This window comes from Equus przewalskii, chromosome 19 (assembly GCF_037783145.1).
Source record: "Equus przewalskii isolate Varuska chromosome 19, EquPr2, whole genome shotgun sequence".
In the NCBI taxonomy this organism is placed as follows: Eukaryota; Metazoa; Chordata; class Mammalia; order Perissodactyla; family Equidae; genus Equus; species Equus przewalskii.
Genome location: NC_091849.1, coordinates 28550938 through 28570975, shown reverse-complemented (window position 1 = coordinate 28570975; position 20038 = coordinate 28550938). Strand labels below are relative to the sequence as shown.

At 34.7% G+C, this 20038-nt stretch overlaps 1 protein-coding gene across 1 annotated transcript; it reads left to right on the top strand.

The window, feature by feature from the left end:
- Positions 1 to 10238: 10238 nt before the first annotated feature.
- LOC139077163 (putative olfactory receptor 2B3) lies at positions 10239 to 11180 on the top strand. Its single transcript, XM_070583876.1, has one exon. It carries the CDS (start codon positions 10239 to 10241, stop codon positions 11178 to 11180), a length of 942 nt encoding a protein of 313 aa, XP_070439977.1.
- Positions 11181 to 20038: the final 8858 nt, after the last annotated feature.

The window sequence follows — 20038 nt, the reverse complement described above, 5'->3', positions numbered from 1 at the left end:
TGGATGTACCAATATCATGTCACAATGATTGTTGCTGTATCCACTGACCAATTTTACCAATGACTTGGTGAGTCAGAGGGCATTCAGTTCATGATGGGTAATTTTGGTTGTATGGTTATTTGATGTTCCATGGCCAGGTGTTTTTTTTTTTCTACCAGAACCAGCAGCACACTAGAGGATGTTATTCAAAAAGTGTATAACCCTCTGCTACAGATAACAGGGTTTTGCTCCAAAACTCTAAGGGTTTTGTTTTGACTTTCCCATAAACTTGCCTTCAACTCCTCTTGATGCTTTTTATACAGAACTTATACCTCTAATACTATAGGGTCTTACAAATCATATGCCCCAAGTTTCAGAGTGACTTACACCATAGCTTAGACCTGCTACAGAGTCTGTTCTGACTGTGGAGCCCATTCAAAGCTGGCCACCTTCTGTTACTGGCAGATGGATTGGAGCAGTATTCCAGTGGTGTAAAATATGCTTACTACAAAACACAGAGAGGCCTGATAAGCACTTTGCTTCCTTTTTAGGATAGGAGATTCACGATGCCACAGTGTCTTTTACTTTGGGATGGAATGTCCCATAATGCCCCAGACCAATGAACAAACTTATATTGATGTGTTTGGCTTCTGAATCTTTATAGTTTCTCACTCACCATCTAGAGCATATGTGTCTTATCAAGACCTTCCAACTATTAACCAATTCTTGATCATATGGTCTGAGTAACATGATGTCCTTGATATAGTTGAGCACTGTGATATCCTGTAAGATGTGCAGCTAGTTCATTTCTCTTCAGTCTATATTATGACAGAAGGCAAAAGAATTAATATAGCCCTGGGGTAAAGTATGCTACAGTGAGCTCCAAGTGAATGGAAACTCTTTACGGTCATCTTTCTTGATAAGGATGAGAAAGAACACATTCACCAGATCAATGACTACATATCATGCTACCCAGTACCACGTTAATATGCTCTAACAAGGAGACACATCAGGCCCAGCTGATTCAATTGGGGCCACTACTTCTTGGAATTTGTGATAATCTGTTGTCAACCAAGATCTGTATGATTTTCTTTTATTGTGGTAACATTGGTTTATAACACTGTATAAATTTCAGGTGTACATCATTATATATTTGGATTTCTGTGTAGATTACATCATGTTCACCACCTAAAGACTAGTTACAATACATCACCACTCACATGTGCCTAATCACTCTTTTCACACTGCTCCGTCCCTCCTTCTCCTCTGGTAACCACCAATCCAATCTCTGTTGCTATGGTTTGTTTGTCATTGGTTTTATCTTCTACTTATGAGTGAGATCATAAGGTACTTGACTTTCTCCCTCTGACTTGTTTCACTTAGAATAATACACTCAAGTTCTAACCATGTTGTTACAAATGGCAGGATTTCATCATTTCTTATGGCTGACTAGTATTCTACTGTGTATATGTACCACAACTTCTTCATCCATTCGTCCCTTGATGGGCATCTAGGTTGCTTCCAAGTCTTGGCTATTGTGAATAATGCTGCTATGAACATAGGGGTGCAAGTATCTTTATGCATTCATGTTTTCATCTTCTTTGGATAAATACCCAGCAGTGGAATAGCTGGATCATATGGTAGATCTCTACTTAATTTTTTGAAGAATCTCCATACTGTTTTCCATAGTGGCTTCACCAGTTTACACTCCCACCAGCAGTGTACGAGAGTTCCCCTCTCTATAAATCCTCTCCAATACTTATAGTTTCCTGTCTTGTTAATTATGACCATTCTGAAGGGAATGAGGTGATATCTCATTGTAGTTTTTATTTGCATTTCCCTAATAGTTAATGATATTGAACACCTTTACATGTGCCTGTTGGCCATCTGTATATCTTCTGTGGAGAAATGTCTGTTCAGATCTTTTGCCCATTTTTTAATTGGGGTGTTAGTTTTTTTGTTGTTGAGATGTATGAGTTCTCTATATGTTTTGGATTTTAACCCCTTATCAGATAAATGTTTTGGAAATATCTTCTCCAAATTGCTAGGTTGTCTTTTTGTTTTGTTGATGGTTTCCTTTGCTGTGCAGAAGCTTTTTAATTTGATGTAGTCCCATTTGTTCATTTTTCTATTGTTTCCCTGGCCCAGTCAGATATAGTACTTGAAAGTATGCTGCTAAGACTGATGTCAAAGAGGGTACTGCCTATGTTTTCTTCTAGAAGTTTCATGGTTTCGGGTATTACATTCAAGTCTTTAATCCATTGTGAGTTAAGTTTTGCATAAAGTGTAAGGTAATGGTCTACTTTCGTTCTTTTGCATGTGGCTGTCCAGTTTTCCAGCATCATTTATTGAAGAGACTCTCTTTTCTGCATTGTATGTTCTTCTCTCCCTTGTCGAAAGTTAGCTGTGCATATATGTGTGGCTTTATTTCTGGGATCTCGATTCTGTTCCATTGTTCTGTATGTTGTTTTTGTGCCAGTACCATGCTGTTTTGGTTACTATGGCATTGTAGTGTATTTTGAAATCATGGATTGTGATACCTCCAGCTTTGTTCTTTTTTCTCAGGATGCTTTTGGCTATTTAGGGTCTTTTGTCATTCCATATAAATATTAAGATTATTTGTTCTATTTCTGTGAAAAAACATTGTTGGAATTTTGGTAGGGATTGCATTGAATCTGTATATTGCTTTAGGAAGTATGTATTTTAACTATGTTAATTCTTCCAATACAACAGCATGGAATATCTTTCCCTTTCTTTGTGTCTTCTGCAATTTCTTTCAACAACGTTTTATAATTTTCAGTGTAGAAATCTTTCAGCTCTTTGCTTAAGTTTATTCCTAGATATTTTATTCTTTTTGTTGCAATTGTGAATGGGATTGTATTCTTAATTTCTCTTTCTGCTATTTTGTTGCTAGTGTATGGACATTCAACTGATTTTTGTATGTTGATTTTGTGTCCTGCAATTTGACTGTATTCATTTATTGTTTCTGAAAGGTTTTTGGTGTATTCTTTAGTGTTTTCTATATATAAAATCATGTCATCTGCAAATAATGACAGTCTCTTCTTCCTTTCCAATCTGTATCCCTTTTATTTCTTTTCTTGCCTGATTGCTCTGGCTAACACTTCCAATACTATGTTAAATAAGAGTGGTGAAAGTGGGCATCCTTGCCCTGTTTCTGTTCTTAGAGAGATAGCTTTCAGTTTTTCTCCATTGAGAATGATATTAGCTGTGGGTTTGTCATAAATGGCCTTTATTATGTTGAGGTACTTTCCTTATATACCCATTTTATTCAGAGTTTATATCATAAATGGGTGCAGTATCCTGTTAAATGCTTTCTCTGCATCTATTGAGATCATTATGTGATTTTTATTCTTCATTTTGTTGATCTTGTGTATCAGGTTGATTGATTTGTGGATGTTGAACCATCCTTGCATCCCTGAAATAAATTCTCCTTGATCAAAGTGTATGATCTTTTTGTGTATTGTTGTATTCTACTTGCTAGCATTTTGTTGAGGATTTTTGCATTGATGTTCACCAGTGGTATTGGCCTGTAATTTTCTTTCTTTGTGTTTTCCTTGTCTGGTTTTGGTATCAGGGTAATGTTGGCTTCATTGAATGAGTAAGGAAGCTTCCCTTCCTCTTCAATTTTTTGGAAGAGTGTGAGAAGGTTAGGTATTAAGTCTTCGCTGAATGTTTGGTAAAATTCACTAGGGAAGTCATCTGGTCCTGGAATTTTATATTTTGGCAGGTTTTTTATTACTGTTTCAATCTCCTTACTGGTGGTTGGTCTATTCAAATTCTCTGTTTCTTCTTGATTCCATTTTGGAAGTTTGTATGATTCTAAGAACTTATCCATTTCTTCCAGATTATCCAGTTTGTTGGTGGATAGCTTTTCATAGTATTCTCTTAAAACTTTTTACATTTCTGAGGTATCCATTGTAATTTCTCCTCTTTCATCTCTGATTTTATTTATTTGAGCCTTCCCTCTGTTTTTCTTGGTGAGTCTAGCTAAAGGTTTGCCAATTTTGTTTATCTTTTCAAAGATCCAGCTCTTGGTTTCATTGATTTGTTCTATTTTTTTTTAGTCTCTATTTCATTTATTTCTGATCTGATTTTTATTATTTCCTTCCTTCTACTGACTTTGGGCATTGTTTGTTCTTCTTTTTCCAGTTCTTTTAGGTGCACTGTTAGATTGTTTATTTCAGATTTTTCTTGTTGATGTAGGCCTGTATTCCTATAAACTTCCCTCTTAGAACCACTTTTGCTGTGTCCCATAGATTTTGGCATGTCGTATTTTCATTTTCATTTGTCTCCAGGTGTTTTTTTATTTCTTCATTGACCCAATTGTTGTTCAGTAGCATTTTTTTTAATCTCCACATATTTGCACCTTTTCTGATTTTTTTCCTGTAGTTGATTTCTAGTTTCATACCTTTATGGTCAGAAATGATGCTTTGTATTATTTCAACCTTCTTAAATGTATTGAGAATTGTTTTGTGGCCTAATATGTGATCAGTCCTGGAGAACATTCCAGGGCAGGCTGCCTGCCCTGGCTGAGCTGGATTAAATTGGTGCTCTAGTGGGTAGGTTAGTCCCTGCGATAACAGGCCAGAGGAAAATTCAATGGCATCTGCCAGTGTCTATGTCAGCATGCTTGTACTAGGTGACAAAAATAGCTGCCATGAATGTCTCAGTCCTTGGAGAGGTCTCACCCGTCCCTGAGATGCACCCAGAGCCTATCAGGGGAGTCTCTTTTCACCAACGGACTGTGCACCTTTCTGTCTGGTGATTTTAGGTTGCTTTCCAAATTAGGTGAATTTGTGCATGGACCCTTTAAGAGCTGACTTTTTCCTGTTTATGTCCGATAGGTTTTCTAGGTGTATTCTCTGTTGTAGTTAATAGCCAGGAAATCCAGATGTTATGACACTCATATCAGTTGTACTGAATCCGAATTATGCCTATAGCAGTAATACACCCCCATTCAGGTCCCCTATTCTCCAGGCAAGGCTGCATACCTTAGGATTGCTCCTGGCTGGCCATGAAGCTCCACAGCTCAAAATTGGCTTTTTCTCTCCAGAAAGGAATTTCTGCCTCTTCCACTCCAGTCAGCATTGTACCTTGTTGTGGTAGTTCTTTTTATCCAATTTTCAGTTCTCTCTCAGGGGTAATTGTTCCAAGAATAGTTGTACATTGGTTTTGCTAATGGGAGGAGGTGAGTTCAGAGAGCATATATGCTGCCGTCTTGACACCAACCCCTCTCTGATTTGTTGAGTGGACAAATTTGTCAAGCAAATGGAGATATGACAGGTACCACTACCCTTGTATCCCTTAGGATTATAAAGGAAATAAACAAAATAAAAGTAACTTTATAGCTATGAGAATAATTCAATATTCAGTATTAAAATTGGTGGGACATAGGGAAACCAAAACAGGAAAAACATGTACATATATTTCTTCAGTGATACCTTGTGGCACTTAGGTTTCTATGCTTCTCTTTTATAATCTTCCTCTAAAATTAATTTTCTATTATAATCCAAGTCCAACCCATTATTTTTTTTGAAAACTGATTAGGAATACATATTGCAAACACTAATACTTTTTAATCCACCAAATATATTCTGGTAAGCAATCTAAAGAAGGCCAAATATTGAAAGAATTTAATTCTGAATTCTGTATAATACGAAGTGACTGATTCATAAAATGCAAATATTTAATAGTAGGAAATTGATTGGGAAATTATGTACATATAGATTATATATATATTTATATGTACATATGTATATATATATATACATGCACATAATTTGGATAACCCCAGTGAGCCTGTGGTTAAGATTCAGTGCTCTCCCCACCATGGCCAGGGTTCATTTCCTGGTCAGTGAACCACACCACACATCTCTCGGCTGTCATACTGTGACAGCTGCATGTTGTTGTGATGCAGAAAGATATGTCATCAGTATTTCAAATACCAGCAGGGTCATCCTTGGTGGACAGGTTACAGCAGAGCTTCCAGACCAGACAGACTAGGAAGAAAGACTTTGTCACCCACTTCCAAAAAAGAGTCGCTGGGTGTCAGAATTGACTCAAAGACACTAACAACAAAAGATAATTTATATATAAATTATTTATTCATAAATGTTACAAAAGTCACATGTTAAGAAAGCATTATAATTTAGAAAATAATTTCATTCTACATATAAGATTTTACAATTCATAAAAATGTGCTATGCATAAAATAAACTTAAGTGGAAATAAATACATTAAAATACCAGCAAGTGATTTTCTTTGAGATTATATCTAGGTTGATTCACAATTCAATTTTCTTTATTTTACCAAAAATGTTTGGTGAGAACATATTGTTATAAGTTGCATACTTATTTTCAAAAACTATTCTGGCTCCATACCATTTCTATTAGTTCTACCTTGGCAAATTCAAGCTAATCTTAATCTTCAATGTGTTAGTTTATATGTTGTGACTTGGTATGACGTATTTTTTAACCTAAGATCTTTAGCAGGTTTAGTTCAAACATATTCATTATAAAAATCATATACACCATCGGTGGACTCAGTCTGTGACCTGAGAACATTTAAAAGGAATTGGGGGCTATAAATTCATTTAGGCTTGTGCTCTCTTGATTAAACAACTCCAAAATTATTTTCATGATTTATGTTTATGACTATTATCTTCACCTTAGTTTAAAATTTGTGAACCACTGTGTGTCAATATTACACCACCAGCACAGCTGGGCATAGACTTCACCTATTTCCTCTCTGGACACAATGACCAATTAAACTTGAGGGACTCTAGAATCCCTAGGGCTAAAAGAGGACACAGCATTGGATAATAGCATGCCCTTTATTTAAAAGTACAATCTTCTCTTCATGACTCTAACAATGTTGCTGATATCTATAAAATCAGCTTCTCATTGTGAAATCCATTAGGAATCTGGTGAGAAGAGCCAGTGTCAGTCAAAAGTACCCTAGTGACTGAAGACAATATCTAAAGTACACTCTGACCTCATCATAAGGACTTTTTTCATATGTTCTTGATGCAGTCCAGGTTGCATGCTAATTTCATTCTCAATCTGTGGGCAAAGGGTAATTGAATAAGAATGTCACAAGGATTGAAAGCTCAAAAAGTCATTGCATTTATCAACCGGTATTTGGACCAGATTTCTTTCAAAACATGGCACAAAGAAAGGTATGAATATCTTTTTGACACTTAAAAAACAAAGATGAGTGATGTCTACTACAGAAAGTTATGTTACCATCAGCAGGAAAGGTCTCTCAAGGTCATCTTACCCACAACCTTGCCTCTGCTTTGCATCACATTAAATAATGAGTGTTCAAGTTGTTTTTGGGAATCTTGAAATAGATGTCAAGAATTTTTCAGTGATTCCAAAAATCCTTGTTATCATGTCACCCTTCCGAGTGAAACTTTTCCCATTATATCTCCATACTTAAAAAGAGTTATTGGGATTTTTTTAAGCAAAAAAAGAATTAGTAGTATTTAAAGTTTCTTTTGATTAGTATAGAGTGTATAGACAGGAAAAGAGTTAAGATGACAGTGGAATGAACATGTGCTTGTCAAGGGGTAACTTCCTTCTTCTGGTAATGTAAAAGAGGAATTGATGGATGAGCTGACACCAGTGCAATATCAAGTGTAAGGAAGAGCAGAAGATGTGAAAAAGATAGAAGTAGAAAAGAACAGCTGCTGAGGAGATTCCTCTTATTTCCTATGACCTTCAGATAACCCAATATCTCCTACTAACCATTGATTTAACTTCTATTTACTGGAAAACTATGTTCTCAGTATTATGCTAGCAACAATGAAAAAGGGACATATATATTTTATTATTTCATATGATAATATAAAATTATAATAAGCTTTGGCACCACCAATAGTAATTTGGTTGTCTGTTTTCTCATATACTTGCCAAGTTGAGATAGTAATAAATTGTTACTATTAACAATTACTACTAAAGAGTAATGTTAATGATACTATTAGTGATAACTAGCTCACATTCATTAAATGCTTAATATATTTCAGGCACTTTCCTAAGTTCAAATGTGTATAAATTGTCTTATTTGAGCTTCTCAATAACTCTGGTTATCAATATAGAGATTTTTGTTTTTAATGTGGCACAAGGATGTTCACCAGCTTGCCAAGAATAACACAACTCAGAAATAAAATGCTGGCAGATTGTAGCTCCAGCAGCAGTGTTCCTCACAGGTAACTGGTAAGGGTAATATTTTGTTTGTTTTTTATGTTGTTTTGTTTTTGCTGAGGAAGATAGCTCTGAGCTACTATCTGAGGCCAAGTCTCCTCTCTTTTTTGCTTGAGGAAGATTAGCTCTGAGCGAATATCTGTGCCAATGTTTCTCTCTCTTTTTTTTAATATGTTGGCTGCTGCCGCAGCGTGGCTGATGAGTGGTGTATGTCCCTGCCTGGGATTCGAACCCATGAACCTCGGCACCAAAGCAGAATGCACTGAACATAACCACTATGACACTGGGACCACCCAAAGGGTAATTTTTCTTACATTACCAAATGAATAACAACGTAAAATTTCATTTTTTTTTGATTTGTGTTTCTTTAATGATGAGAAATTTGCATACTTTTTCTATTTTTACTTTTGCTTTATGTTTTTCCCTTCCCATATTGCATATTTATATCCACTGCTCACTTTTTATTGGATTTTTGGTCTTTTCTCATAATTATAATGTAGTACTTCTTTATATTTTAATATTTTAACCATTTTTCCCTAAATACTGCAAATGTTTCCATTTTGCACTTATCTTTTATCTGTGTATATAATCATTTTTCACATGAAAATTTAATTTACAGGCACACTCAAAAAGGCAAATCTCACATCCTGTTGCATTTTTCCACTAAAGGTGTATTACTGCTATTTACCAAAGAATAATGTATGTCTGTAGCTAAAAAAGGCAAAATTAAAACTACATGTTATGAAAGGGTTTAAAAATCTTAGAAACATCTCTGTTCATTCTCAGGATCCAGTTATACTTCATATATCAGTGTCTCTCACTCTGGAAAAGATATTATCGTCTGGTGTAAGGTGTTTCAACCCTTATTTTATCTTCCTTCTTAAGTCTATCTAGCAGCACTCTCTACTTTTATGCCTCTACATTCAAATGGTATGAGTCATATCTGTGACCTTGCATTTAAACATGCAAAGTATACTGAATAAATTTAGGTGGACTTGGGTCATATAACTAAATAACTGATAACTTCCACAGACTGAAGAAAATCAACTTGATTATTTGATATTTTTGTATTCCTATTTTCATTTATAACCACTGTTATGTGGTATGTAGTCAGTCTTGTGTTATCTGTATATTTGGGGAGAAATATGGCATAAAAAAAGACTGGCCTTTAAGTCTCGGCTTTGAGTCTTGGCCTCACCATTACTGAGTGTGCAAAATATTTATTCTCACTGACTTACAGTAGCAATAAAATGTAGATCATACCTATTTATCAGGGTTTTCGTGAGAATTAGAAAGGACGTATTTCAGGCACTGAGCAGTGTCTGTCACATGTTAGTCAAGCAACAATTACATGATCAGTTTTACAAGCTTCATCCCAATGTTTGAAGATGAGAGAGTGTGTTACCTGTGTTCATCACTATAAATTACAAGTAAGCCATAATTTTATTATTTTGAATTAAAGCATTTAATACCCATGATATCTCTTTGTGGGAACGGATGCACACACGTCACTTGAGAGAAAGGGACAACTCAAAAAATCACATAAGATATAATTAAAACAAGTAAAATTTCTTTAGATCAACTGCGGATTTAGATGAAACTCTTGTAATCTCTATATTACTCAGGATTTTAAGCCTGAATTCAAAATAATTGGATTAAAAGCAGTATTTGTTATAAAATTATTATTAAGGGAGGTCAGGAAGTTAGAAAAGAGAGAAGAATTGAAATGTGTTGAGCACTTGCAGTTGTCCATGCTTTATGCATATAAGTTTATATACTTTGTCAAATAAATGTACTGATTTACTTCATAAGATAAGTCTAACACTACTGAAAACAGAACTACTTTTAACCAGAAGACAACCATATTGTATTTTATAAGAGTTCTATTTAGTTGAGCATAAATTATACTTGGTATTGAATTATTCATTATAATTAATCTAAATTCAGTTCAGTTCCAATAAGAATATTAGATAATTACCTATTGACTATTTCCTACTTTTTATTTCTTTAGGAATGAAAAATAGATGAGTCGTCATGAATTGGGCAAATGAGAGCTCCCCAAAAGGGTTTATACTACTTGGCTTTTCAGACAGGCCCTGGCTACAAATGCCTCTTTTTGTTCTCCTATTAGTATCATACACAATCACCATCTTTGGCAATGTGTCCATCATGATGGTGTGCATTCTGGATCCCAAACTTCATACACCCATGTACTTCTTTCTCACTAATCTCTCCATCTTAGATCTCTGTTATACCACAAGCACAGTCCCTCATATGTTGATAAACATTTGTCGCAACAAAAAGACCATCAGCTATGGTGGCTGTATGGCTCAACTCATCATCTTCCTGGCCCTGGGTGCTACTGAGTGTCTCCTTCTGGCTGTTATGTCCTTTGACAGATACGTGGCTATTTGCAGACCCCTCCACTATGTAGTCATCATGAATCATTGGTTCTGTTTAAGAATGGTATCCTTCTCATGGCTCATTGGCTTCAGTAATTCAGTGTTGCAGTCTTCCTTGACCCTTAACATGCCACGCTGTGGTCATCAAGAAGTGGACCACTTTTTCTGTGAGGTTCCTGCTCTTCTCAAATTGTCATGTGCTGACACAAAGCCTATTGAGGCTGAACTCTTTTTCTTTAGTGTATTAATTCTGCTAATTCCTGTGACTTTGATCCTCATCTCCTATGGCTTCATAGCTCAAGCAGTACTGAGAATCAGGTCAGCTGAAGGACGAAAAAAAGCTTTTGGAACATGTGGGTCCCACATGGTTGTGGTGTCTCTCTTTTTTGGAACAGGCATCTACATGTATCTACAACCACCTTCATCTACCTCTAAAGACTGGGGAAAGATGGTTTCCCTCTTCTACGGGATCATCACACCCATGTTGAACCCTCTCATCTATAGCCTTAGAAATAAAGATATGAAGGAGGCCTTCAAGAGAGTGATGTGCATCACCTTTTTCTATAAGAAATGAGAAGTTCTCCATTGTGATGAGGATCTTCTGAGTCTCCTTCTTATCCTTGAAGGTGGTAATAATTGTTGAACTGATGTTGCTCTTTTCCAGGTCTTATGATTTCACTGAATTCTACCAACAGTTAGAAAAGTCTTCCTCTCTTCATGAAACAATGCTGAGACCATAATATATCTCTTCTAAATTAAAAAATCCTTAGTTTTCCAGAAGTTTCTCCAAGGGACTCTGTTCCTTGAAGCCAAATCATGTTCCTATCAATGTTAGACTAGTCTGACACTTGCATGGTTTACCTTCCCCTTTATGTACTATTTTTCCTAGAACCATCTTGTCTACCATCTTAGTTGAGAATGTCCACATCGTTATGATTAAAGAACCAGTGACCCCAAGCCAAAAATTTTTCCGTCAGCACCCAAGTCCTCAACCACCTTACACTCTCACATCCCTTGATAAAATCCATCGTATGCACCTCCAGATCTGTTCTAAGCATGTAGTTCATCTCAAATCTAGCTGGCTTTAAACTAGCTAAATGTGTGCATCTCAGACTACAAACTTGAAATGTCAGTTGAGTTTCATTTCTAATTCTATTTTTAATTCATCCCTTATTCCCCATGGATAACATCTCTCCTTTTTTTCTCTTTTTGTCAAATCCTTATTTGTCCTAAGTTCTGCCCCAAGCATGCAGGGTCTCCTCTAAATTACAAAGCTAATTATTTACAGAAATGTTATTAGGAATATTGTCTTTCTAATATTGATCTGAATTAATTCATTCTTTATTTGGATAGTCACTCCGTAAATATTTATTGTTCACTAAGATAGCACTAGACCAGAGGAAAAACAATCACAGTTTCTCTACTGACGAAATATCCTATTTCCTGGAGGAAATGACCTTTAAACTCAGACACTGAAATGACTATTTGCGGTTAGTAATGTAAGGACATAGATGATACAAGATTTTAGGCAACAGGAAAAGGGTTCCAAAACAAAGCTTTTCAGGAAGTATAAGTAATTTAACATGGTTAAAATATAGAGTACAAAACACATACAAAATGAGGCTGGAGATGTTAGCTGAAAAGTTTGGACTTTATCCAGTAAGCAAAGCAGAATAATTTAAGCATAGAAGGTAGCAGTAGCAGTAGAAAATAACTAAAAACATAAGTACAGAATATAGTTCTTATATAACAATCCTCTGTTTACTAAATGTGACATTTCAAATAAATAAGAAAGGGAAAGACTTTAAATATATGGTGTTTAAAAAGTTGGCCTATTCAAAAAAGTAAAAAGAAATTCAAGACACTAAAAACAAATGAAAACAATTATACCACTAGTGCAGGTGCCTTTTTAAAAATTTCCAAATCTATATATACCATTGCTATCTCTTGTTGATATGTAACAAGCGTTTCAAACTGAACACATTCAGAAGCTGAACACCTGCTCTCTCTTTGACAGAAAGCCCCCTTCCAAAGTTCGCTATTTTAATGAATCAATTCACCACCTGTTTATGTAAGCAAATAACATAAACCATACTTTACACTATGCCCTCCACAATTTTCCATACCAAAACCATTTCTAAGATATATCAATCATTCCTCTTTTGTGTCTCCTATCTCTCCATTTCTTTCCTTCTTCACACTCTTCGTACCATCATCTTTTACCTAGACCTACCTTATTACCCAGTCTATCCTTATGCAATCTTCTGAACTCTGTGAGACAATTTAGAAAATACAGCCAGAGTGATCAGTTCAAATGCAAACATGATCATTTCATCCTCCCCAATTGCACTATAGGCTATCTGTGGCTATCCATTCCTTACCAAATAAAGACAAATATTCACCTCCTACCCATCCAGCACTCTCTGTCTCATACACTTACCACATTTTCTTAAAGCACAGGCCATTTAAGCATATTTATCCTTCTACCTGGAATAATCTTCTCAACCATCTTTAACTCATTACTAATTGTTCAGACTTCCTCATTTATTTGGGGAATCTTTTTTTGTCCCCCTGATTCAGTCAAAAACCCACAAAATTTATTTGCTCATCATGTACCTTTCATTTGCATCTTTTCACTTTTAAGTGATCATTTGGTCAATGTCTTTACCTACTACTAGACAGTAAGTTCCTGAGCACAGAAACAAAGTTGGTTTTTGCTCACCAAAGCATTCACAGCACTTCGTTTTTTGAGGCAGAAAATTAAAACACCGAGTTCTCAAAACTCTGGATAATTTTAGTTCATATGCAAATTTTCACTCGTTCTATGAAAAGAATTTTCGGAGATGTGAAACTCTCTGGGGCTAGGGACAGTGCTCATATAAAATTCCATGGTGGGATATAAACTTAAATTCTCAAAGGCTAATGAAATTGCATTTCCCTGTAAAAATGAAAATCTAATGACTATCATTATGGTTATTGATAATCTTTTCTCTTTAAAAATAATACAAGTGCATTACCTATATTTTAGTAAAAGCAAACATTTTTCTGGAAGAGAACTCATCCTTAAATTTACTATTTAAAGTTCACTATTGTCGGCATATTAGTTTATTCCTCTTTCCAGTCAACGGAGTTTTCTAATTTCTTTTTTGTTAATGTGCATTATATCCTAAGATCCAGGATTCAGCAAAACATAGTTTAAATAGCTGCAAATTAAGTTTTACGATGCAGTTATATTAAAATGTATTTAATCATTTTTCCATTGTTGAATACTTGCATTCCTTGTTTTGATCATTATAACCACCACTGTAAAGAAGTCAGCACTTATGAGTCTGTGCCCATATGTCAGTTTATATTCTTAGGAATGGTAAGGCCAAGAGTTGGTAGATATTGGCAAATTTCCCTACAGAAATTTTGTGGCATTCCACATTCCACCCAGTATTGTATATATAGTCGTGCAATGCTTTACGACGGGGATACATTCTTAGAAATGCATGGTTAGGCGATTTTATCATTGTACATACTTCATAGAGTGCACTTACACAAATCTAGGTTATATGGCACTAATCTTATGGGACCACCACCCTATTAGCCATCCGTCATTGACCAAAGCATCATTATGTGGTGCTTGACTATAGGAAATTTTGCACATGAACTAAAATTATCCAGAGTTTTGAGAACTCGGTGTTTTAATTTTCTGCCTCAAAAAACGAAGTGCTGTGAATGCTTTGGTGAGCAAAAATAAATCATCTATATTTGATTTTCTCTCTCCTTCTATGCAGATGGTAGAATTGCAGCTTCCCTGTCCTGTTGAATGTAGACCTGGTTTGTTAATTTGCTTTGCCAATAAAATCTTGAGCAGAAATGATATGGGTCACTTCTTGATGATGACTTTAATATCTAGTGTACACTCTGCCGTGATCTCTTTCCTGTGGCTGACCTAAGCAAGCAATTTTCCAGGGAGAGTTCTCAATCTTCCTGAATCTTAGATTCAGGAAGATATGAAGCGGAACTTCAGCCTTTGGTGGACGAGTAGCATGAATAAGAAATAAACTTTTGTTATTTAAAGTAACTGAAGTTTTTGAGTTTCTTATTACTAAAATTATAATGTTACTTATCCTAGTTGCTTATAGAAAATTGATATCAGTAGGGATGTTCTGATGTTAAGAAAAAAAATAGAAAAGCAAACCTTGGCATAAAGTTCAGGTGGTAGGTGGTGAGGACATTGATATTAAAGACTGGAACCACAGTGATTCATGTTATACAATAAGAAAATGTTTGGAAAAGTATCACTTGCAATAATTTGAAAGACAGGTAATGAACTCAATGCTTCTATCTCTAGATGAAGAAGCTGGAAAACAGTAAGCATTTGTTACTATTGGATACATTTGACAAGATATTACAAAAAAGATAAACTCAGAAAAAAGCATTTGTTTTCTAGTGGAAATAAAATAGCAAGACTCTAAAACTGCAAGCAGTTGGTGGCTTAGAATGGAAAAAAATTTTTTTCTACTTCCTGATAGTGATATATAAAATTAAGACACTTTTTGAGCAACAAAGGCCAATTAAAATATAATCTCTAGTGATAAGAATTGATTTAAGAACGTAGCAAATACACCTGTTGTGAAATTTTCTGAGTGGATTAAAACAGCACCTAATTTATCTTTTCAGTTGAAATAAATGATTCCAGGAAAAAGTGAAAAGAGAATAAGCTTAATCTCACCAAAGGCTGATAGGCTCAAGAAACTTACAAATAAACAAATAGAGAGAGTCATGTCTTGATAAGAATTGTGGATGTGGCCACTGGAACACAGAGCAGACTAAGACCAAACAGATGAGAAGCTGACAGACTTTTAAAGAGAGTTATAATACCAAATAAACCATGTATCTAGATTGAAGAAGCTTCTATTTGAGAATTAAAATAGCCCTTCCACTTGCAACCTTCATTAAATAGGAAGTAAATTGAAAAAGCATACATATTCTCTTTCGCTCTCTTCAGATATAGACAATGAGGATAACAGACCTCCAAATGGGTAGAAACCAAGGGTTATGAAGAACAATGGACTGGGGAGCTACTTCTAATGAACGGAATATGAGAACATTTCACAACTGCCCCGTAGGTGTCAGAATTTCTAGAGACCTATGACTTCTGTGTAGCTCTAAATTTTCTCTTTCTCAACAGCAGTGTTTGTATTGGTCATCTTCTTCCAGTTCTATCGATCAAGTTTTGAGCATGTGAAGGATGGATAACTTGTCTATTTAGCTCACAGATCTTTGAGCCAAGAGAATTCAAATACAGACCTAATGAAGAGATTGGGGTAATTAAGCAATGATTCTGAACTTTGAGTTGATCTTGTAACTGGACAGAAATTTTTTATTTTTCTCCTTTTAGGAGGGAGCAGATGTACTTTGTATGTAGGAAAAGGAATAAACAAAGTATTTTGTGACTATAAGGCAGACTTTAGGCTGACCACAAATATCTGGTTTTCTCTCTCCTTCTGGGAATATGGTAGCATTACACTTTTCTCTCCCATTAAAGTTGTCACAGTCTGCAACTAGCTTTGGTAATAAGTGTGAGTTGTGATTATTAAACTTCTGAGAAGAAATTTGAAGAGCCAATGTGTGTTTTGCAACAATTGCTTCCCTTTATCACAACAATCTAGGAAATTTTGGATAGTGGCTATACCATCAGCTTGGATTCCTAATGGAGAATGAGATGAGAAAGAGCCCACAGCTAACACTCAATGGACTTGAAACATAAGCAAAAAATAAATGTTTGTTGGTTTTGGCCCTATGATTTTGAGCTCGTTTATTAATATATATTAATTGGTCATTTCTGTTAAAAAATAATACTATGGAAGGAATATTATTATTTCGGGTATTATTGCTTGCAGTTAAGCGGGGGAAAAAAGTCAAGAAAAAAGTCCATATTGAGAATGTGATCCTACTTTTTCATATAAATATAAGTGTAAAAAAGTGCTAGAAATAAATTTTCCAATGAGTTAATCATGGTGAGTTAAGTGGTAGGATACCATGAAATTTTTATTCTAGTCTTCATATTTCTTTCTGCATTTTTAAATTACACCATACAATTACTTAACTGTTAGGAAAAAAACTCTAAATATTATAAAACTGGTGCTCTAAATCTATTTCATCTTGGAGAGTTTTCTATTGATGTTTATTTAGTTCCTACTAAACATTATCTTAGAATGATAATAACCTAAATTTGAATTCTATTTGAGGAGAAAAATTAATAGTAGAATAACTATTAGACTAATGTAATTATAAATTTTGGAACTAATTTTAGAAACATCTACTCCAACCTTCAAGTTCATTGTCAAAATTTCCCAAAGTCTTCTAACAAAATAATTTTATAAATATTTATATATTACATCTTTAATAGTTTAAATAATAATATAAGGTGATTTGAGCCCTAAAATTCAAATCACTATCAAAATTCTGAAATATTTTGATACTACTCATATCTACATTAACATCACATACTACAGAAGAATTGAATGAAGGTGGTTAAAAATTATAAACTGATTGTGACTGTCAACAACCTTCATCCAATTTCATTTACGTACTGGAGATGTCATGTACAACATGATGACTATAGTTAACACTGCTATATAGTGTATTTGAAACTTGTTAAGCAAGTAGATCCTAAGAGTTCTCATCACAAGGAAAAAAACATTTTTTTCTTTTTTTAATTATCTATGTGAAATGATGGACATTAATGAAACTTATTGCGGTAATCATTTCACAACATACATAAGTCAAGTCATTATGCTGTGCACCTTAAACTTATATAGTGCTGTAGGTCAATTATGTCTCAATAAAACTGGAAGAAAAAAGTATATCACACACTACCTTAATCTGAGACACCTAAAATGTGTCTGCCCTCCTAAGATAAGTGCACCTCCAGAAAGAGGGATGCTATAGTCATTTATTTGCCTTGCATTTATTGATCACCTACAATATGCGTGGATTTTGCTAATTGCCGAGAATTCGTTAGTGAATAAGATAGGCACAATTCCTGTCTTCACAGAATCTTATTGTCTGGTGTGGGAAGAAAATCATACTAAACATGTAATTACAAGTTGTAGTAAATGCTATGAAGTAAAAATGAATAAAATAAAAAGTTATTAATTTAAACTAGGTTGAGAGTCAGCAAAAACTCTTCTGAGCACTTGTCATTTAGGCTCAGATCTATAAGCCATAAGAAATGAATTAAGTGAATATCAGAGGAAAACCATTCAAAGCAGAAGAAACAGCATGTGCTAAGGCCTTGATCTAGCAGGAAATGTATTGACCATCAATGTTTCTCTGTATTTTTACCTTTTTATTTTTATATAATTTAATATATACATACACAGACACACACACACTTACAAACATATAATCACATCCACTACTAAAGTGAAAAATCCTGAAGTCTCATCAAGTTCTAGAATCTGGAAACTCTGAATGACACATACTCCTCTATCAGTTCTGGACATCTTTGGTTCCATTATCTGGTGAACTGTAAAATAAAAAGTAAGTCAGCCCACCACATACACCATACAATAGTAGAGAGGAAACTGGAAAACTGCAAAAAAAAAAAAACCCTTCAGAAAATGAGAAAATAGAAAACACAGACTCCATGGTCCATAGGAATTATAAAATACAACTGGAACAGAAGACAAAGATTCCCCTTTCTAACAATGGAATATAGCTCTCAATTATCCCACGTGGAAGGCACAGAGTCATCAGTAACCAGTAATACAACCTACCAGGGTTTAACATTCCGATTGTAAAATATTTGGGGTTTTTCCCTCCTATTATATATAGAACACAACCATTGCCTCCCCAGGGGTGATTACTCAAATGTGGTCCTGAAGAGCACTGTGAGAGCTCAAGCAGATTAGTTAATACTCTGCAAAGTGTTGTGATGTATGATACACGCACCATTGATCCAATATAAAACAAGGAATGATAATTTAGGTACTCCTCTTCATTGAGTGTTGTACATTTTTAGTTTTGTTGACCTGTTTCCTTCAATTCATTAACTGAATTAATCATGTGGTAAGAATTTATCATTCTCTATTTCCACCTCAGTTATGATGTATGATAGCAGAGGGACACAAATGCAATCAAAACATATAATTTTTTAAATTTAAAAATATAGTAGTTTCCTTTGCTTTGAAAGAGTTTTTTAGTCTGATGTAGTCCCATTTGTTAACTTTTTCTTTTCTTTCCCTTGCTGGAGTAGACATGGTATTCGAAAAGATAATGCTAAGACGAATGTCAGAGTGTACTGCCTATATTTTCTTCTAGGAGTTTTATGGTTTCAGGTCTTACATTCAAGTCTTTAATCCATTTTGAGTTAATTTTTTTGTATGGTGCAAGATAAGGGTCTATTTTCATTTTTTTGCATGATTTCTTTCACATGTGGAAGATAACAAATACATGGATAAAGAGAACAGATTAGCGGCTACCAGAGGGGAAGGAGGTTGGGGGAGGGAGGACTAAAGGGATAAAGGGGCATATATGTATGATGATGGACAAAAATTAGACTACTGAGGGTGAGCACAATGAAGTATATTCAGAAATTGATACTAACAATGTACACCTGAAATTACATGATGTTATAAACGATTATGATCTCGATAAAATTACTTGAAAAACAGAATTAAAATCTTAAAAACTAAAAATATAATAGGCAAACATATATTGTATCATTAGGTAAAATTGAGTATACACAAAATAAGTCAAATTTATTAATCAGATTCAATGAATAAACATGGGGGAAGCAAATTTTAGACAGGAAAAAAATAAAAACAAAAAAAGGGGAAGTTGACTAAAACGCTAGAATGCAGCGAGTGGTAAGGAGAAAATTGGTAGCAAAGAGCAAACCTAAGATAATTGATGTGAACTTGCCTAGAAGGATCCCAGGATGTTTGATCTACTGCTAATTGTCAGACAAGAGAAAATAAAGCAATTTCTTATGGCAAGAAGGCCAACATAAATGACAAGCTCACAGAGAACATCATTCTCACAGTGAAAGTTCCAAGCTTTCCCTCTACGATCAAGAACAAGACAAAGGTGCCCACTTACACCACTTCTATTCAACATAATAGTGGAAGTCCTGGATAGAGCAACTAGGCAAGAAAAAGAAATAAAAGACGTCTAAATTGGAAAGGAAGAAGCAAAATTGTCTCTGAAGATGATATGATCTTATATATGGAAACCATAAAGACTACCTACAACTGTTAGAGCTAATAAACATTTAGTAAAGTTGCAGAACACAAAACAGTATGCAAAAATTTCATTTCTATACATGAACAACCTGTCTGAAAAAGAAATAAAGCAATCTCATTTACAGTAGCATGAAAAGCAATAAAACTTTAAACAAGGAAGTGAAATTTCTGTACACTGAAAACTATAAGACAC